This window comes from Hemiscyllium ocellatum, chromosome 8 (assembly GCF_020745735.1).
Source record: "Hemiscyllium ocellatum isolate sHemOce1 chromosome 8, sHemOce1.pat.X.cur, whole genome shotgun sequence".
Classification (NCBI taxonomy): domain Eukaryota; kingdom Metazoa; phylum Chordata; class Chondrichthyes; order Orectolobiformes; family Hemiscylliidae; genus Hemiscyllium; species Hemiscyllium ocellatum.
Genome location: NC_083408.1, coordinates 76002643 through 76025040, shown reverse-complemented (window position 1 = coordinate 76025040; position 22398 = coordinate 76002643). Strand labels below are relative to the sequence as shown.

The window sequence follows — 22398 nt, the reverse complement described above, 5'->3', positions numbered from 1 at the left end:
GTGATCATTATTTTGTTGAATTTTCTTTTACTTCCTGGTATTTTAAATACATTCATTTTAAGATTAAAATAAAAATAATAAATGACAAAAAAACATATTAATAAAAAATAAAAGATTTGTTTTGCAAAATTTGGATTCATTCAAAAGGTCACACACAATGGCCTAGAAGGCCGCAAGTTCCTCACCCTTGGGATTGACCTTTTCAAGAGTGCTCCGTCAAAATCAATACCAGTTTCATGTATTTGCAAATTATATTTTGACTTTGCTATTGGCAAGAACAATAAAAAGTGATAGGTAATATGGCAAAGCATCATATTTCAAATACCTCATACTAGTACAGGTGCATCCTGAAAATCTTTGTGCTCTCAATCATTCCAAATGCAAGATCATCAGGAACTGACTTTGTTCACTGGTACTAAGGAAGTGAGAATCATACTATACCCTTCAAACCAAAAGTTGGAAAAATCCACTGAAAAAGAAAGAAAATACCCAATGTATAGTGCATAAATTGAAATTTAATTCAGGAAGTTCATGATTTTGTTTTTGCCAATGCTCCCTGATTTGAAAATGCTTCTATATGAAATATCTCCTACTCCTGCCCAGCATGCTGATTATTTATGTCAGATAAGACCAGCAGATAGTGATTCAACAGCTGCACTGCTTTGTTTGATACAAACAAAACGACATGGCCAAATTAATGTCCAGTGATTCAACAGCTACACTATCTGCTGGTCTTATCTGACATTAATAATCAGAGTGCTGGGCAGGAGTAGGAGATATTTCAGCTTTTGTATCAAACAAGGCAGCAATCTGTAACTGGTAACAGCTGCGGAACAGTTAGTTCCACATAGAAGTTACTTCCAACAATAAGGGATGGCTTGTTCAAAGACTTTTGATAGGATACTCAGGACAGTTCCAGAGCCACAAGGATTTTAAAGCCTGTCGAAAGTGTGGTGCTGGAGAAGCACAGCAGGTCGGGCAGCATCTGAGGAGCAGGAAAATCGACGTTTTGGGCAAAAGCCCTTCATCAGAAATGAGGTTTCTGAGCCAAGGGGGTGGAGAGATAAATGGGAGGGGGGTGGGGGGAGTAGCAGAGAGTATGATAGGTAAATGGAGGTGGGACAATGGTGATAGGCCAGAGCGGATAGGGGGAAAAGGAAGATGGACAGGTAGGACAGATCATGAGGGTGGTGCCAAGTTGGGAGGTTGGATCTAGGATAAGGTGAGGGAGGGCAGGGAAAATAAGGAAACTGGTGAAACCCATATTGATGCAGTGTGGTTAGAGGGTCCCAAGGTGGAAGATGAGGTGTGCTTCTTCCAGTTGTCAGGTGGTTAAAATTTGGTGATGAATACAGAGTTGAAGAAAAAATAAAGTAGACTCCAAGTAGCATTGCTATTTTTTAGGTACAGCAAGTGAACTACTTGCAGAAGATCCAGTGAGGAATCAAGAACAATTGCATTGCACTGTTGTCTGAACTAGGAGGTTTCAGAAATTAATATGTTGCTAAGTGCTGGAAGATTTTTTAAAATTCATTCTTGGGGTGTGGGCATCTCTGGCCAGCCAGCATTTATTGCCCATCCCTAGTTGCCCTTGAGAAGGTATTGGTGAACTGCCTTCTTGATTTGCTGCAGTCATGTGCTGCAGGCTGGCCCACAATGTCCTCAAAAGAGAGAATTTTAGGATTTTAACCCAGAAACAATGAAGGAATGGCAATATATTTCCAAGTCAGGATGGTGAGTGGCTTGGAGAGAAACTTCCAGATGGTGTTCCCATATATCTGCTGCCCTTGTCCTTCTAGATGGAAAGAGTTGTCTAAGGATCTTTGGTGAATTTCTGCAGTGCATCTTAGTACATAAAGTGGCAACTATCTACAAGTGTCAGTGGTGGAGAGAGTGGATGCTTGTGAATGTGGTACCAATCAAGCGGGCTGCCTTGTCCTGATGGTGTCAAGCTTCTTGAATGTTGTGAAAGCTGCATTCATCCAGGCAAGTGGGGAGTATGCCAACACACTCCTGATTTATGCCTTGTAGATAGTGGATGGGTTTGTTGGATGTTGGATGGGGAGTCCAGGAGGTGAGTTACTCACTACACTATTCATAGTCTCTGACCCTACTGTTGTAACCACTGTGTTTATATTGTGTTTCTGTTCAATGGTAATCTTCCAGTTGTTGATAATGGGTGATTCAATTATGGTAACACCATTGAATGTCAAAGGGCACTGGTTAAATGGTCTCTTATTAGAGATGGTCATTGCCTGGCGTCAGTGGGGTGTGAGTGTTACTTGCGATTTATCAGCCCAAGCGTGGATATTATCCAGATCATGTTGCATGTGAACATGGACTACTTCAGTATCTGAGGAGTCACAAATTGTGACCATTTGTGTAATTATCAGTAAACATCTCTACTTAAGTCCTTACGATCAAGGGAAGGTCATTGATGCAGCAGTTGAAACTGGTTCAGTCTAGGATGCTACCCCAGCAATTCCTGTGGAGAGGTCTTAAGGCTGAATGACTTACCTCCACCTACCAAGGTGTCAGGTATGACTCCAATCAGCAGAACACTGGCCCTCTGATTCCCATGGATTCCAGTTCTGCTAGAGCTCCTTGATGCCATATTCTGTCAGAAGCAGCCTTGATGTCAAGGGCTGTCACTCTAACCTCACCTCTGGAATTCAGCTCTTTTGTCTATGCTTAAACTAAGGCTGTAATGTGGTCACGAGCTGAGTGGCCCTGGCGGAACCCAAACTGGGCATCAGTGAACAGGTGCTGCTTGATGGCTTGGTGATACCTTTCATCATTTCACTGACGATGGGGCATTATTTGACCAGGTTAGATTTGTCCGGCTTTTTGTGTACAGGATATACATGGGTAATTTTCCACTGCATCAGGTAGGTGCCGGATGCCAGAATTAAGCTGTAACTGTACTGGAACAGCTTGGCTAAGGAAGCAGCAAGTTCTGGAGCACATGTCTTCTGTACTATTGCCAGAATGTTGCCAGGGCCTACAGCCTTGACAGTATCCAGTGCCAATAGCACTTTCTTGATATCACATGGAGTATATCAAATTGCCTGAAGACTGAAATCTCCGATAGAAGGCTCCAATAGATCACCTTCTTGGCACTTCTGGCGGAAGACTGCTGTGAATGCTTCAGTCGTATTTTTTGTACTGACGTGTTATTGAAGATGGGGATATTTGAGGAGCTGCCTCCTCCACCACTATTCACAACTAGATATGGCAAGATTGCAAGCTTAGGTCTGATCTGTTTGGTTGCAGAATTGCAAGTTCTATCACTTGTTGCTTATGCTGTTTGGCACGCAAGTAGTCCTGTTTAGTAGCTTTACCAGCCTGACACCTCATATTTTGGAATGCCTGGTGCTGCTCCTGCCATGCCTTCCTGCACTCTCCATTGACTCAAGGTTGATTCCTTGGTTTGACAATAATGGTCGAATGTGAGTTATGCTGGGCCACGAAGTTGCAGATTGTGGAGTACAATTCTGATGCTGCTATTGGCCCACAGCACCTCAGGGATGCCTGGTTCTGAGTTGCGAGGTCAGTCCAAAGCCAGATCCATTTAGCACATCGAGAGTGCGACACCACATTATGGAGATTATTCTTAATCTGAAGGCATCTCCACAAGCACTGTATGGTGGTCACTCTTACCAATACTGTCATAGACTGATGTATCTGCAGCTGGCAGACTATTAAGGATTCAGTCTAGTATGCTTTTCCTTCTTGCCGATTCCCTCATACTTACCGCAGACCCACTTTAGCAGCTATGTCCTTTATGACCTAATCAGTTCAATCTATAATACTGCTGCCAAGCCACTCTTGGTGGAGGACATTGAAATCCCCAACCTAAAGCACATTTTGTATCCTCACCGCTTCCTCCAAGTCAGGAGCCACAAGTTCAAAGGAGGTGAAGAAAGGTTGCTTGCTCCCTGTTGGGGCAAGCCACGAGATGACCCGAAGAAGCTTGTTAATAGAGTGTTAATATTTCAGAGCAGTTCAGAATGGGATTAAAAAGGTCCACAAGCAGTATTTCTTCCTCTTGGGGAAACTGCGGAGAAATCTATGAGGCTGGCATTAATCACATTTCCCATATGACATGCACTGTGGGGTGTTTGATCGATCTATTTTCCTTATTTACCACTTTAACTTGATATTTCAAACAAGTTGCGTATGTCTTATCTTTCTTAATGTTAGCAAAGTAAAGATTATTTTTGTTCAAAACTGTGGAATCTTTCCCTTCGGAAATCTCCAAGATCTCTCACTTCATCTATTTTAAAATGAGGCTTCCTGGCTTCTAGCCACTGTGTAACAAAAATTTGGCATCTTATCCAAGATTGTAACAATGAAACCTGTTATAAAGTGATTCAATAATATGCAGATTTGTTCCCAGAAAATATAAATACTAATTTTAAATTTTCATCTTTCTCACTAAAAATGGCAGAAAATAGATATCTTACTGGTGCAGTCCAGCAATGATGCTGTCACACAACAACATTCATGTCATAATAGGCATCCATTGTGCACAAGCAGCAACGTATCATTGAGATTTTTTTTCCTTCTGGCAAAGACAGAACACACCTTCATCTCTCTACCACTGCAATAGTCTGTTTAAGATTAAAAATGATTAACCGTTATGACCTAGTGGAATCTAAGTATATATTTAATGAGTATATTCATACTGAGCTTTGCAAAACCAAAATGATCCATTTTAATCAAAACCACCACTGAAGGTGCATTGAACTCCATCTACTATCCATCCACCACTCTGCCATTTATCTTTGTCCTTTTGAAGTTCTACTCTATCCTTCAAGTTTACAATTCTTTCAAGTTTTGTCACCTGCAAACTTTGTAATTGTCACCTCCACACCAAGGTCTAGTCCATTTGAACAGATCAGGAAAAGCAAGAGACCCAATATTAACCCCAGGGAACTCCATGACAAATATTCCTCCTACCAGAAAAACATCCATTGACCATTTCTGTTTTCTATCACAATCAATTGTGTATCTAAGTTTCTACTGTAACCTTTATACCTTTCCTCACACGTCTGTTGTATGGCATTGTGTCATACGCCTTCTCAAAAATCACGTACATATCAGTAGTATTAGCCACATCGAACCTCTCTTATTTTTTCAAAAAACCTAAGCAAGTTAGACCACCACAATTTTACGTTTAGAAATTCACGCTGTCTCTTCCCAATCAACTTTGTCCCATGTGTTTCATTTTATAATTGTTTTTGTAAGTATTCCTACCATTTAAGTTAAACTGATTTTCCACAACTGCTGGGTTTATCTTACAACTTTTCTTGAACAAGGTCATAGCGTTTGCAAATTTTCCAGTCTTATGGCAAATCCCAACATCTAGGGAAGACAAAGATTATGGCCAGCGCCCCTCCAACTTCCACACACATTTGCTTTAACATCCTTGGATACATCACATCCAGTCCCAGTGCTTTGTCAACTTTAAGCACCACTTTATCTTCTTCCTTATGAATTTTAAACCATATCAGTGAGAGTTTCCTTCTCTGTCACAACAGACTGGTCTCCCTCTTGTCTAAAGAGGGATGCAAATATGCAGACATTAACAGTGAAACAACAGAAACACTACAACACAACAGATATTCAACTTTTTCTCAAAGCAAGCACAATATCACCAGTTTATTGTTGCCTTCAACTAAAATGCTCAAACTGTGATGAAAAATGAACTTTAAGTAACTTGACATTATGACCTTAATCCTTTTATTCCTGATGAAGAGCTTTTGTCCAAAACGTCGATTTTACTGCTCCTCGGATGCTGCCTGAACTGCTGTGCTCTTCCAGCACCACTAATCTATTATGACCTTAATTGCAGACTGAAAACAAAGTTGGATAATTACATTCAAATGATCAAATTAATGTGCTTTCCATACTGTAGTATTTTTCAGTCATGGATGCATTCTCAGAAAATGAAAACCTCCTGCAAAGCACATGATAGAAAAAAACTAGGGCACTTTTTTTGAAAAAAAATCAGAAAATAGCAAAAGCCAGAAAGGAGAGCATTTATCTGGTTCTACTCTCTGAACAAGAGTTTACACAACAGATTTCCTCCAACACCTCCTCATAGCCTTGTCGTTGTCGGACACAACTCAATTCTCTCTCGAAAGCCTTGAATGAACATGCTCTTAGGCACTGCATCCTAACCACCCATTGCAAATATATTTTTCTTTGTACTTCCATTGATCTTTAGGCAGTTAATTCTGTGTGCTCTCATTTTCAATTCTTGCAACAGAGAGAATGGTCTTATCCGCGTGGTCTTTCGAAATCCCGCATTATTTTGAAAACCTCTACCAAATTTCCTCTCAAAGGAAAACACACAACTGTTCCAATTTATCCTTACTCCCAAGATCACTTCTGCTATTTTTTTTGCACTTTCACATCTTCACATTTTTCCTAACATTTAGCAACCAGAACTGAATCTGATATTCTAGCTGAGACCAAAACAGTAGCTGTTCACAAATTTAACACAATTGTTTTGCTTTCATATCCTGCCCTAGTAACAAAGCCTTGGATGGTTTATGTTCTATTAACCACACACTCAAATTGTACTGCAACCTTCAGTTATTTATGCATACAATAAGTACTCACCCAAAATTATGGTTGCATTCCTGAAAATTACAACTAAACAAAATATGGGCTCCATAGGAGCCAAAGTTAAAACTGTAGGTAGGATCCTTAGGGCACTGCTTATCAGAGAAAAAAAATTATACCGTCTATATTGAAACATTTTACATTCTTAAAAGAAATGGCTTTCAAACTAAAATACGTTTGAAAGTCAAAGACAAAAACCTAACTTGTTCTTATCAATATCTCCTTTTCAACCTTGGTCACCACAGACACTCTGCTCCTCGAACCTCCAGTTTGTAGTCCCTTCCCCATTTTTGACTCAGCCTCTTGCCACTACCTCGCCTTGGATTCAAGATTCAAGATCTAGGTTCAATCTGAAGCAGGAGTTCTAATCAAGAAACAAAAGAACTGCAAATCTGAAACAAAAACAAAAATTACTGGCGAAATTCAAGTCTGGTACAAATTCTGTTATTTCTCCTCAACTAAGGAAGCAACTACTGCACAGATAATTCTAAGAGGAGGGGGTTAGAATTAACCTCTGTTTTATAACAATTGGCAAAGAGATCATTTATTTAGTTAATACCTCAGCTGTTCCCATCTCCACACATAAATCGCCTTGTTGGTCCCTAATCAGCCTCCATCATTTTCTTTATTTCTTCACAAGATGATAGTGTCACTGGCTAGGTGTCAATTGCTCAACTCAACTGTTCTATTAAGCTGGTGGTTACCCGTCTTCTTGAACTGCTCGAGTCCTTGGGGTATCAATAAAATACAGAGTCCAGTGTGCCAGTGCAGCCTTGAGATGTCCGAGGAACAGAATATTCAAAGCCCAAAATACCAAACCCAGCACCAAGCTCATGGTTGACAGAGTAGCCATGGTACCAGCCTCCTATGTGTATCAGGAAAATGGACCATGCATATCAGACACCTCAAATCCCTGAAGATTTACCATCAACAGTGATTTCACAAAATTCTACAAATGCACTGGCAAGATATATATTCCAACATGAGCATCCTTTCCCAAGTTCCAGTTTCAAGGAACTGGTCACATTCTCTCCATGCCTGACACAAGACCCCCGAATTAAGCGCTCTCCTCCGAGTTCCACAATGGTAAACGATGACGAGGAGGGCAGAGGTAACGCTACAAGTATACATCAAAAGCCACTCTAAACAAATCCAACCCCAGAACTTGGGAGAATCTGTGAAAATTCTGGTTTGAATGTCACCATCAACGGCAGGCAAAATCCAGAACATCATACCCACCCACCTCAAACATCAGCTGGCTCAGCTATGGAAGAGTCTGTAGCTCCAAACTTGGAGCATTCATCAATCCCAAAGGGCTATCTAAGAGAAGAAACAACACTGTGAAGGAAGGGAGTTCCAGCATACTGAATGAAATATTGGCTCACGAGCTGTTACATTGCTCCAAGTCAGGATGGCGTCAACCTTGGGGAGGAGCCTGCAGTTTGTGTTCCTCTTTGTCCTCTAGGTGGTAAATGTCACCATCCATATTCTATTCATTTAACTTTTGAAAGCTTCTGGATTTCCATTTATACTCAACACTAATATCTTTTTCTACTTCTTTGTTTTTCATTTTTCCTCCGAGCTGTATATACTGCACCTGTTTTGCAATTGCATGATTCATCTGACATCTTCACTTCATCTTAATTTTCTTCCAAGGAGTCTCAATTTGTTTTCCCTACTTTTTCAGTATGTGGGAAGGAACCTTATGTCAAATCTCTCTCTTGTCAAAAGGAAATTTCCTTAACCTTTTCCAGAATCAATTCCCAGCAGTGGTCAAGCCAAAGTCCTGCACAGCTCCAACATAACATCCTTGTTCTTATAACTTATGCCATGACTGACAAGTGTTTGTATGCCTTATCATCTATCCTGTTTACTAGAGTGCCATCTTTAGGAATCTGAGCACAAACATCTAAAAATCCATCTGCTCCTCTAACCTTCCTGTATCCTGTCATTCATTGGGTATCCCTTAAGTTGTTACTTCTTCCAAAGTGCATCCCTCATAATTATCTGGATGAAATTCCATCTGCAACTGATCTGCCCAACTGACAATCCATTTATATTATGCTAAAAGCTATTATCTTCTACCTCACTGTCAACTCAGCCAATCTTGGTATCATCCACAAATTTTATAAACACCCTACATTCTCATGTACATCATTTATAAATATCATAAACATTAAGGGATCCAGCACTGATGCCCATGGTGTCACTACACACAGCCTCCAGTCATAAAAAACCTTCTACCAGCACCCTCTGTCTTGTCACTAAGCCACTAACCCTCTCGCCAAGTTACCTTATTTATCTATTATCATGTTGAACGTTGTCAAAAACCTTGCTGAATTCCATATAAAATATATCAACTGCTCCACCCTCTTCAAACATGTCGTGACATCAAAAAAAAATCCAGCACCAATAGTTCGTCAGGGTTTCAATAATTTTACTTCTGCTTTCAAACAACTGCTCTGAATCATCAGTAATTCTTTTCCCTGTTTAAGTGCTGCTTTTCATGATACATTTCATACTTGAAGCTTGTCAAGTTTTAATTGAAGATTTACCTTGGTTGAATGTGTTTTCACAGGCTTTTTTATTTAAACATTTCATGCTGTGATTCATTACTTCTATTTCCTGTACCAATGCTCAAGTATTTGCATATTTCATGAAAGAATGTTGGTACTTTAAATTAATCAATTTTTCTTCAGTACAGTTTAGTTCCTCATACTGCCGTGGACATTCTGACATTTCTTGGTCGGGGGCTAATTGTTTTTACATTTCATTCTGTCTAGCCATCATGCTATCTGTTTGTGGAATTTGCATGTTCTCCTAGTGTCTGCACAGGTTTCTGCTGGGTGCTCCAGTTTCCTCCCATGGTTCAAGATGTGAAAAATAGATGGATTAGCCACACTAAACTGCCAATAGTGTTCAGGGATACGTAGGTAGATGCATTAGCTATGGGAAATGCAGAGTTACAGGGATGGCGTAGCGGGATAAGTCTGGGTGGGATGCTCTTTGGAGGGTCAGTGCAGACTTGTTGGACTGAATGGCCCTTTTCCACACTGTAGGGATTCTATAATTCTATTCTATGATGATCTGGGAAATAGTCCAAATGTTCTTCCTGTAAAAGCTCCTTCTCTCTTACCCAGTTCTCTCTAAGCTCATATCCAATAATATCAATCCTGTCAAGTAATTCAGCATAAAATCTTCCTCCTCACTGGGAGGAATAATTCCCAGTGACAAAGTTACTTTCTAACTCAACTTTGTAGATGCAAACAGGTTCATAAATCCCATAAAAGGACCCTGTTTATTGATCTTTCACCAACCATCTGTAACACATTGATTATGTTTGATAGTACAATGCTGTAGTTGATCCCAAGATATTCTTTGTTAGCTTGTTTAGTTGGAGAGGAGATATTATGTAACCTCCAGTGAGCTGATTCACCTCCGTATTTTGAGAACATGCATTTTGACCATCTTAAACCTCATTCGAGCAGGTTTTCAGGGAACACCTTGCACATGCACCACTGCCTTTTATTTTAAAACATAAATTTCTTCTTTATACCCTCATCCGACTCCAGATGTAGTGCTATCACCTCAAGTATGTCAACTTTCTTAACCCCTGCTTTTAATTCTAACGCTAACTTTCCTGTGAAATCTACGAATCTACTCTTGGTTAATATTTTTTTCCAAAATTCTCAGGAATAAACTTCCTTCTCCAGAAAAGTCATTGCACCTAACAAAGCCACCTTTGTTTTCAACAGATATTGCAAAACTCAGTATGAAAATCTTATCAAGGTTAACCTCAGCAAGTCCCTGCATTGATATTTGTCTGTGAATTTAAAATTCCACAAGAACTGCCAAAATATGCTACAATTTCAGACAAGGCTATGAATTAATATTATGGTCTCTATCCAGACATTACCTTATGATCCCTGATAAACTGCCAAATTTATGTTTTAATCTCACTCAAGAGCAGTAATTCATTTTTGTTCAAAGTAGTCAAAGTTTGAAATCCTAGGTATTTACTAAGAGAAAAAAGCCACAGGATTTTATGCTTCTGAACAAACAAAATACACAAAAATGAGATAAGAAAAAAGTAATCTAATACATACACACACCAGTTAGAATGGAACATCCAGGATTAACATGAGATAAATATAGGTTAACAGACAAACTTGGCCAAACATCACACAAAGAACATCAAGTAACAGGTACAGTCAAGACTGTCCCCATGGAATTTTCAGAAACCTTGAGTTTTTAAAGTGACAATGGGGGCCATCAAATTTCATTAAGACTTTGTCTCCTTTACAAAGGATTCATGTTTTTCAGTTTCAAAAATCAATCCTAGAAACTTTGTTAAAGCCAATGCACCACCCACTGCCTCAATGACCGGTCATCTCAGTGATTGAGTGTCTATCCATGGAATGGTCCTCTTAATTCTCATGCTGCATTTGACCTTCTGCTCTCAGCACACACTAAGCTGCCCTGGATTTCCTCAAGATCTGGCTCCCAACATATACCAAGCAAATACTACACAGAACTTCCCTGAACTTCACTCTCAGCTGCACTGAACTGATTTTTTTTCTAGCAATGACTTGCTCTCATTTCCTAAAATTACAAATACCAAAAGGCTTCAAAATACCAACTTCTTAGCATCACAAAACCAGCAACAAGCACCATTTTAGTTGCATGGAGCCTCTTCCCTTGCTCCTGATTAAAACTCTCAAACTGATTACTGTTCACTTAGACTTGAACTGAGCTGGGCAACCTCACAAACTACTCGAGTCCTGCCCAGTTAGTTAGTTATAAGACAGAAACAAATGTTGAAAAATGTGTTGCTGGAAAAGCGCAGCAGGTCAGGCAGCATCCAAGGAGCAGGAGAATCGACGTTTTGGACATAAGCCCTTAGATTAGATTACTTACAGTGTGGAAACAGGCCCTTCGGTCCAACAAGTCCACGCCGACCCGCAACTCACCCATTTCCCTACATTTACCCCTTTACCTAACACTACGGGCAATTTAGCATGACCAATTCCCCTGACCTGCATATCTTTGGACTGTGGGAGGAAACCGGAGCACCCGGAGGAAACACGAGGAGAATGTGCAAACTCCACACAGTCAGGCGACTGAGTCGGGAACTGAACCCGGGTCTCTGGCACTGTGCCACCGTCCCTCCCACATTTCTGATTCCTGAAGAAGGGCTTATGCCTGAAACGTCGATTCTCCTGCTCCTTGGATGCTGCCTGACCTGCTGCGCTTTTCCAGCAACACATTTTTCAGCTCTGATCTCCAGCATCTGCAGTCCTCACTTTCTCCTAGAAACAAATGCTTCAAGCACTGGAACAAAGCCTGAGTGTGGTACGACTCTCCACATCACACAGCCCAGATACAAGAAACCTAAATTTGATAACATGCACCACATTTTCTTTTCTATATTAAACTAAACCTCAAGCAAAAGTGATGCTTCACAATGAAAAAAATCAAAAATTTCAAAAGTGAAGGTTTGCTTATCCGCCTGTCTGTCTACTACTCTTCAAAGCTTTGTTTGCAAAGTGAAGTTGATTCAGATTTATACCCCATTCCTAAGCCCAGGATAGTATCCTAAACATCAACAGAGTTTATAAACCTCCTCCCTGCCCAGTATTATGCAGCTGCAAGATATGGACATAGCACATATTTCTATTGGTTTCTGCCTCCCGTCAGCCAGCAAAAGCTCACTTTTTTTTGGCCTTGTGACAGGTGGAGATTTCCTGGGAAGACACTCTCTTACCAGCTTTGGCTGTATTTGAGACCCCACTCCCAGCTCCCACTCTTGGTTTCCAGCTGCCTCCCTACTTGACTCTCTTTTTCTGATTCTTCTCCTTGTTCCCCAGAGGATGTGGAATGGATCAGACTTGATGATACAGCTAAAAGTCTCCTGAAAAACAGTAATGGGACTGGCCAAAATAACTGTTACTTCACCCAATCACACGTTTCTCCCCTTCCATGTATGCTGCTTTTTGAATCATGGATTAAGTCTCCAGAGGTGCAGTATAAATCAAGTAGGAGGGAACTGGTGAACAGAGCTAGATCAGCAAGCATGGGAGTAAGGGAATCTGGGATAACAGAAACAGCAAGGATAAGAGAATCACAAGATGTGAGGAGATGCTTCTCCAATCACAATTCTGCATTACTTTCTCCTCACTCTCACACTGCAGTTTCAATCTTTTTTGGACTTTGGCGATGATGGAGGTTGGACCTAATATATACCGAAGTTGACTTTGGTCTCCAATTTTGCTTTTCCTTCCATCCATATCTTTGATTTGCAATAAGATTATGAATGAAATGTCTGTGTATTTTGAACCCAACAGCCAAGTCAGCCAATAACAAAATTAGTAAAATTGAACATTTTGCCCTATAAATACTTAAGAGTTAAATGTGAAGGGAAAGCATTGTTGATTATTTTGTTTTTTCCTTGTTGTACGGGGGGAAATATTAGTGAGCATAAACTATACAACATCTAATTGAGAAAGGAACATCATAATAGTGAGTAGAGTGGGTTATATTTGATTATATGTTTTATTGAGATCTGTCTCTTGATTAAATTTTAAAAATATAAAACATAGATACTAAGTTAACCTGGAGCAGTATTTTTTTAGAGCAGTAAAACTGTGCTATTTTGGGGTCTGATGATTGTTAAGGTGCAAAGATGACCTTTAAAGATATGCTCTTCCTGTTGGATGTGGGGGTTTATGGAGAGTTTCTATGTTACTGATGGTTATGTCTGCAGGAAGTGTCTTTGGTTGTGAATCCTATTGTATCACATGCATCGGTTAGAGGCAATGAGGAATTTACAGGAGCTTGGGGTGGGGGGGGTGGTTGTGATGGATGGCAGTTATAGGAAGGATGGAAAAGTGCAGATACAGTTAGGTAGATGAGTTACCTCCAGCAAAAGTCAGAGAGGGACGCAGGTAGTGCAGGAGTCTCCTGTGGCTATCCTCTTCTCAAACAAGTATGCTGTTTCGGAAAATGTAGGGGACTATCTTATGTTGAAAAATTGGAGCGACTGGGTTTGTATACCCTTGAGTTTAGAAGACGGAGAGGGGATCTGATTGAGACATAAGATTATTAAAGGATTGGACACTCTGGAGGCAGGAAACATGTTTCCGCTGATGGGTGAGTCCCGAACCAGAGGACACAGCTTAAAAATAAGGGGTAGGCCATTTAGTACAGAGATGAGGAAAAACTTCTTCACCCAGAGAGTGGTGGCTGTGTGGAATGCTCTGCCAGAGAAGGTAGTGGAGGCCCAGTCTCTGGATTCATTTAAGAAAGAGTTGGATAGAGCTCTCAAAGATAGTGAAATCAAAAGTTATGGAGATAAGGCAGGAACAGGATACCGATTGAGGATGATCAGCCATGATCATAATGAATGGTAGTGCAGGCTTGAAGGGCAGAATGGCCTACTCCTGCACCTATTGTCTATAATGTAGCATGAACAGCCAAGCTTCTGGTACCAAGACTAGCTTTAATGTAACATGGGGTACGTCACGATCCAAGTGATCGATTGTGAGATTGTCTAGTCAGAGGCAAGGACAGACATTTTTGCAGCCCACAGTGAGAAATCGGAACGGTGTGTGGCCTCCCTGGTTGCAGAATCAAGGATATCTTGGAGAGAGTGTAGAATATTCTCAAAGGGGAGACCAGCAGGAGGGACCAATAGTAGAAATAACAACACAGGAAAGGAAAGGGATGAGATTCTGAAGATAGAATATAGGAAGTTCGACAGGAATGTAAAAAGGAGATCCTCAATGGCGATAATATCTGGATAACTCCTGGTGCTACAAGCTAGTGAGGGGAGGAATAGGAGGACAGAGCAATTGAATGCGTGGCTGAGGAGCTGGTGCAGGGGAGAAGGGTTGACATTTTTGGATCATTGGAATCTCTTCTGGGGTAGAAGTAACCTGTATAAGAAGGACGGATTGCACCTGAATTGGAAGGGGACTAACATCCTGGCAGAGAATTTTTTTAAGAGCTGCTTGGGAGGATTTAAACTAGTAAGCTGAGGGAAAATAGTGAGGAAAGAGATGCGTTTGAGACTGGTACAGTTGGGAAAAGGAGCAAATCAAACAGTAAGGGCAGGCAGGAACACAAAGAATAAAGGTAAGATTGATAAATTAACCTGCATTTATTTCAATACAAGAGGCCTGAGCCACGTCTCTGTAATGGCTATGACATTCTAGCATGGTACTTTCTCACTCAACTATTTGAATATGAGATGCATTTACGAATGTATTTATGAAGAGGTGAAAGACTAATATTACACTATGAAACCATCTATTAAATGTTTTGCTTTTTAAACAATTAAACATTTCTGGATCACTACAAATGGCAAATTAATAAGTGTTCACTGGCAATTAAAGTACCCAATTTTTCAGAAAACAAATGTTTAAAACAAAATGGTGCAACTTAAATATGTAATACTTCATTACTTAAAAATCTAATTACACAATCAACCAGGTCTTCAAATACTGCTAACTCATTGACATACTGGCTAGACATTCAAATTATTCGTAGATGTCACTTTTTGAAACTCTCGTCACCCTTGAAAGCTATTTTAATTGCTAAAATATTCCTAATTCGGCTAAATTTATCAGAAATAATTCTGGTCCAAATTTAGACACATAGGTAAATCCTTAAAACTACTATGTATTTTTGATTTCCAGCATCCAGAGTAGGCTGGAAATGCAACAGGTCTGGAATTTCAAAAATACAAATTCATCCAAAATTTATATTTTTCAAGCTCCTCATGGTAGACTGCTTAGCAACGTTAAATCACATCGAATGCAGGAAGAACTAGCCATTCGCATACAGAACTGGCTCAAAGGTAAAAGATAGAGGGTGGTGGTGGTGGACGGTTGCTTTGTAGACTGGAGGCCTGTGACCAGTAGAGTGCCACAAGGATCAGTGCTTGGTCCATTGCTTTTTGACATTCATATTAATGATTTGTATGTGAACATAGGAGGTATAGTTGGTAAGTTTGCAGACGACACCAAAAGTGGAGGTGATGTGGACAGTGAAGAAGGATACCTTAGAATACAACTGGATCATGTTCAGATGGGCCAATGGGCTGAGGATTGGCAGATGGAGTTTAATTTAGATAAATGTGAGGTGTTACATTTTGGAAAGGCAAATCTTAGCAGGACTTATATACTTAATGGTAAGGGTCCTGGGAATGTTGCTGAACAAAGAGACCTTGGAGTGCAGGTTCATGGTTCCTTGAAAGTGGAGTCGCAGGTACACAGGATAGAGCTGGTGGTGTTTGGTATGCTTTCCTATATTGGTCAGAGCACAGAGTATCAGAGTTAGGAGGTCATGCTGGAGCTGCATAGGACATTGATTCGGCCATTTTTGGAATATTGTGTGCAATCCTGGTCTGGCTCCTATCGGAAGGATGTTGTAAAACGTGAAAGGGTTCAGAAGATTTACATGCATGCTGCCAGGGTTGGAGGATTCGAGCTATGGCAGAGGCTGAGTAGGCTGGGTTTTCCCTGGACCATCAGAGACTGAGGTTTATAAAATCATGAGGGGCATGGATTAGGGTAAATAGAAAAGCTCTTTTCCCTAGAGTGGGGCAAGTCCACTACTAGAGGGCAATTGTTTAAGGTGAGAGAGGAAATATTTAAAAGGGACCCAAGGGCAACTTTATCACACAGAGGGGGCTGAGTGTATGAAATGAGCTGCCGGACGAAGTGGAGGAGGCTGGTACAATTAGAACATTTAAAAGGATGGGTATATGAATAGGAAGGCAGAAGTGGGTAAAAAACAATGACTGCAGATGCTGGAAACCAGATTCTGGATTAGTGGTACTGGAAGAGCACAGCAGTTCAGGCAGCATCCGAGGAGCAGTAATATTGACGTTTCGGGCAAAAGCCCTTATCAGGAATACAGCTGTATTCCTGATGAAGGGCTTTTGCCCAAAACGTCGATTTTACTGCTCCTCGGATGCTGCCTGAACTGCTGTGCTTTTCCAGCACCACTAATCCAGGAAGTGGGTACTGCCGATGCTGGAGATTAGAGTGGTGCTGGAAAAGCACAGCAAGTCAGGCAGCATCCGAGGAGCAGAAAAATTGACATTTCGGGCGAAAGCCCTTCATCAGGAATGCTCAAAATATCGATTTTCCTGCTTCTCAGATGCTGCCTGACCTGCTGTGCTTTTCTAGCACCACTCTCATCTTGGCACTGATATGAATAGAAAGGTTACAGGGATATGGGTCAAGCACTGGCAAATGGGACTAGATTAATTTAGGATATCTAGTCGGCATGGACGAGTTAGACTGAAGGGTCTGTTTCCACATTGTACACTTCTATGTACATTGACTCTATGTTATAAATCTCTCAAAGGGAAACAAGAATAGTAAATACACCTTACTTGCAGTGCTGACAATATCATCAACCCAACCAAAAGATATAAAGATCATGTTTGAGTGTCAAACATACCCAATATTTAACGGGCAGTTCAACATATACAAACTGATTCCAGTTATTCGATGATTAAACCAATGTTCCCAAGTTTTTTGTTGTGATGATTATGTTGAAAAGCAAAGAAATATCAATTGGCACCAAACATTTTCGACAATAAGCAGCACAGAGTCAGAAGTAACATAATCGAAGAACTAGTACATGTTGCTCAGCTGCATTTAAATCAGAACATTCAAAAAGACACACACACAAAAGCGACAATTAATTCAGTAACTTTTGAAAAGTTGTTTTATCAACAGAGTACAGTCAGTTGAGAATCTAAAATATAAAGCATATACATATTAGATAACCAAAAAAAATCAACATTTTTAAAAATATTTTTTTCTTGCCTATAACTCTTCACATTTGCTCCAAATTAAACTACTCATAATTTCACAATAAAAGCAACAGCTTTAATACAATTTATTAACCAAACAAAATACATCGAACTATGACAGTGAGTTGTAGCAGTTGTTTTGCCAGAGTGAAACACTCATATTTCAAAAGTTTCAGGTCACATCACAAATCAAAAAAAAATTCCCCCACACTTTTATCCCTAAGGAGCTGCAGTTTATTCCGCAGTATGGGTGGTATGGTAAGTACCTACTTGAACTTCAGCATTCTTTAAGTAGCTGCAAACCATTTCAGTAATATTTCCTTAAAAATAATTAAAATAACTCACTAAAGCTTCTCATAGGGACCAATGGAAGGGGTGAAGCAATTATGATTATGAATCACCATCTTTGGGTTCCCTGATTGCCTGTCTCACCCTCCCTCACCTCATTGTTCTTTCCATATCCCTTTCAGTGAGTCCAAGCAAATCCACAAATTGATGTAAAAATACAGTTTCAAAAACACACAAATAAAGTGTTAAAGTTTGGGACTGCATTCTGCAACATATATTTATTAAATGGAAATGACAGCAATAAATCCCTGAACATGCCTATGATCATCAATACAGACTATAATGAATAAACTATTGTTCTGTCAGGTAAACGCAAGTTAGGGTAGTGAATGAGGCAAAACAAAACTGCAAACCTGGTAAATAACTGGATCTCCACTACTTTTCCAACTTTGTGTCAAATGTCAAAAGGTGTACATTCACAAGAAGTTAATGTTTTTTTCTTCCTACCTTTTCCATTAAAGAGGTAAAGCAAAATCTTACTGGAGGGAGGGGAATGGGAGGATTAAAAAATGTAGGTGATTGAAAATTAAATTGCAAAGGGAGGAGTTTCACCTAAAATATTTTAGTACTTTGTCCTTAAGTTAAAACCCCATCAAAAAGTCAGGCTTTCACATAACTAATGTAGTAACTTGAAACCTAGGACAAAAGTAGGGTGGTCTTATCAAGCTAAGAACTAAATCTAGTGAATATGCAACATTGTTGTACAACAACTTCATTATTATCTTGGGTAGAAATCTTTGACACACTTGGAAAGATAAAGGCCACCGAAAATATAGCAAAAATAGCTAAATCTTATTTTTACCATTGATGGAATTATACATACTATTCATAGACATATCACTAAAATGTTAGTGTTTTGCATCAAAAGATTTACAATTTACACTCGCTACGATATCAAGAAGTCCAACTTTTTCTAAGTCTTTTTGATATAATTCAAAAACTTTACAGCATTTACGTTTTAACGAACATCAGGATATGTCAAGTCTTTATTAAATCAGTCAGTAAAATGATACCAAGATCATCTTAGATAATTGAGTGTAGGCAAACATCAAAACTCATGGAAGACATTGCTTGAAAGACAACGTAGCAGAACATAATACTTTGATTTTGAAAATTAATATCTTTGACATGAACATTAAAATATCAGTAACACATCATTGTGAGTTATGTGAACACTGTGCAATGAGCCAGTAGAAAGGAGTTCACTGCGGTATTTTAGTTATCGCTCTTTTCTGCCACAATAGCGCAGAAACCCCATGAATTTATCAGATTACTCCTTCGTGGGTGAATCATTATTTTAACAAGGATAGCCAGTTTCGCCCTTAACCATGTCGATTCAAATTAGAGTCCCAGGACAAAACTAGACAAATACTCACCGGCATCATTTTGGCGACGTCTTAGCACAACCCTACCATGCGATCAGAAAGAAAAAAAGGTGCAATTTCCTTTGATCCCGGGTCAATGTGAGCGACCGCCGGCAGCTGGGAGGGGAGGAGTCTGGTCGGGGCACCAGTCCAACTCCAGGCCGCTGCTCGATTCACCCTTGACACTCGGCCCAAGGAGACAGCAACATCCACAGGCAGCGATGGAGGGGGTGAGAGGTGAGCTGTGCCGTTTGTAGTGGGGGGAAAAAACGGTAACCGCTCCGGCGGCTGCTGATCTCCGAAGTTGTTTCCGTTGAGGCTCGGTGCCGACGCGCGCTGAAGCCACGCCACGAGCAAGGCCCAGTCAGCTGACACCCCGCCCTCTCCCTGCGTCAGCCCGGGAGCCTGGGCGTCAGGTACCAAACATGGCGGCAGCTCACAGGCACTAACACTTACGGCGGCAGTCTTTCACCACCACTACTTGTACAAAACAAAAACGTCGTGCTTCTCCTTCCCAGATATCTCACTCAAGAAAATGGTGCTTTACGTTAAGAGTTCGGTCGGTTTGACACGCGGCTGGAAAGCTGTTAGCAGACATGGTGCAGGAGCCTGGTATCTCTGGAATGTAAACCAATTGTCTCTGGCTAGGCTGCAGGAAAGGCACAGCAATGCAGAGCAACATGGCATTGCACCAACTCCCCCAGAATACCACATCAGTTCCGATGTACACCGGCCGCCCCCTATTGTCCGAGAGTGCTTTAAACAGAGACTGACAATCTTTTAAAAATACTTGCAGCTCAAGCACAGAGCCTTTGTTGTGATTTGGACATATAGTCCAACCTGGTTTATTTGGAAGCACTAGCTTTCGGAGCTCTGCTTCTTCATCAAATGGTTGAGCTTGTGCTTCCAATTAAACCTGTTGGACTACAACCTGGTGTTGAGAGCTTTGTTAATACTGCATTTTAGTAGCCAACTTTTTTTTGTATAATGCCAAATGATAAGTGCATAAAACTGTATTAAAAGTAATCATGGGCATCTGGAGCTGTCCTATGCTACCGAAAAAAAAAAATCACAGTTACCTGATGAAGGAGCAACGCTCTGAAAGCTAGTACTTCCAACTAAACCTGCTGTACTATAAGTTAATGTTTTGTGATTTTGTTTTTGAAACTTTGCCCATCCCAGTCCAACAGCAGCATCTCCACCTTAGATCTCGCATGAGCAAAGTTTGAAAAGCCAAAGCTTAAAATTCACAATTTATTCAGTTTTAAATTGTTTTACTAATTAAGTTTTGGTTAAGTTTACCTTGTATCAAGATAACTTCACCAAATATTAGTCAGCCTCTTGCAAAAAAATCCACTTGCAGAGTGTTTACTTTATTATTTATGCCTGAAATGAACAGGCTTCATTCAAATACGAGAGGACACAGATTTAAGGTAATAAAACACAAAACTAGAAGTACACAGCTGTCCTAGCAGCATTTGTGCAGAAGCCTCAGGTCAATAACTTTCAGCAAAAAAAAACAAAAGAAAGATGAGCTTTAATTTTATGCAGTGTTCACAGGTACCCGAATGCACTGCTGTAACTGACAGGTAAAGCGGATTTAACAACTCTTCAAGAAATCAGGATATATACTTGCTTGTGAAGGAGACAAACTGATGGGCAAAGAATTGACACGAAGGCTGCACTGGCTTCTCCCATGTGTGGTCATTTTCTGACAATGACTTCAACTTTTTTAAAATTCATTTGTGGAATGTGGGTGTCACTGGCTAGCCAGCATTTATTGTGGTCTCTAATTGATCTCCAGAAGCTGATGATTTGGTTCCACTGTACGTTTTTTTAAAAAAAACACTTTCAATGAAATTGGCATGCAGCCTTGAATATACTGATGAAATTGACAGTCATTTTCTAAAAATATGAATGGGTGGAGAAAAATATCTTAAATAGTTGCAAGACGTGAATAGTTGCATGAAATAGAACATGCACAAACACTAGCAATTGCTTCCACCCAATCTTGAGCAACAAGTCCTTGGAAAAATAAAAGTAATCCAAATAACAATACGAGTATCCAACAGTTGCCTCCACCCACTCATTCCAAACTTGTGAAGCAATCTTCACTTATAAACCATCCAAGTAATTATAGAATGGCAGAATGAAAGTAAAACCACAAACTTTTCTAAAATGATGTAAAGTCAAATCCATTCTAGACAGAGAAAAAAACGGATCCATAATAAACTTCCATTTCCAGAGCATCATTTATTGGTACAATTTCATAAACCTTGCACACATTTGCACAAAATATATTGCATGCTTCCAGATGACAAGTCTTCTGTATCCCATTTCATTCAGTAACGGTTTACATGATTTTAGCACAAGTCCATGTACCTCAGTGGTGGTGTCAATGTCCTGGGCTAGAAGATTCTAGGTATGATTAAAGAAGAAGAAAACAAAATCAAAAATATTACCATACAAAATATTTGTAATTCAAAGGATGACAAAATGACAACTCCCAATTCTATTCTACAAATAAAGAGACTGTTCACTATATGATACATGGGCTCTTGTGGCTCAGTGGTTGTGTCCCTTCCTCTGGACCAGAAGGCCCAGGTTCACATTGCACCTGCTCCAGAGGCACATCCTCACAAAAGCACAATATTGTGGATGCTAGGAATCCAAAACAAACATTCTGAAAGTTTCAAATCCAGTGTGACTCTTGAATATTTGTCTCCAAAAATGCAGTCAGACTTGCTGAGTTCCTCCAGCAGTGTTTGTAAGTCATACCATGTCGATTAAAAATATCGATGAAACATGGGGGCTGCAGATAGAAGTAAAAACACTTTTGCGACATTTACAAGTGCTCTTACATACAACTGAACATCTTCTCACCCCCATCTCAAATCCCATGTTTGTTTTCCAATCTATTAACCATCACCAGTAAATTGAAAAACAGTTTAAAAGTAAAGAGAAGTTGGTGTATCACTGACTATTGGTGTTTTGGGGGAAATAAAGGCAGATTGCACATCTGGCCAGTCTGTATCTTAAATACTTCATACCTCATCTAGTACTGATCAACAAGCACCTGCCTGTTTACTTCCTCAGTCTCCAAGAGCCCAAACACACCTTCCAGGTGAAGCAGCACTTCACTCAATCTTGTGTACTGCATTTGCTGCTCACAATGTGGTCTACTCTACATTGGGGAAACAAAAAAAGTGTTGACTGGGTGACCAC

At 40.1% G+C, this 22398-nt stretch overlaps 1 protein-coding gene across 3 annotated transcripts in view; it reads right to left on the bottom strand.

Annotated features, from left to right (window-relative positions):
* ppp1r13bb (protein phosphatase 1, regulatory subunit 13Bb) overlaps positions 1 to 19831 on the bottom strand; it is a 113261-nt gene extending 93430 nt beyond the window's left edge. For all 3 annotated transcript variants that reach the window (XM_060829223.1, XM_060829224.1, XM_060829225.1), the window contains exon 1: positions 19186 to 19831. In XM_060829223.1, coding sequence (XP_060685206.1) covers positions 19186 to 19194 — 9 coding nt within the window. In that variant the 5' untranslated portion in view covers positions 19195 to 19831. The remainder of the gene's footprint in view (positions 1 to 19185) is intronic.
* Positions 19832 to 22398: the final 2567 nt, after the last annotated feature.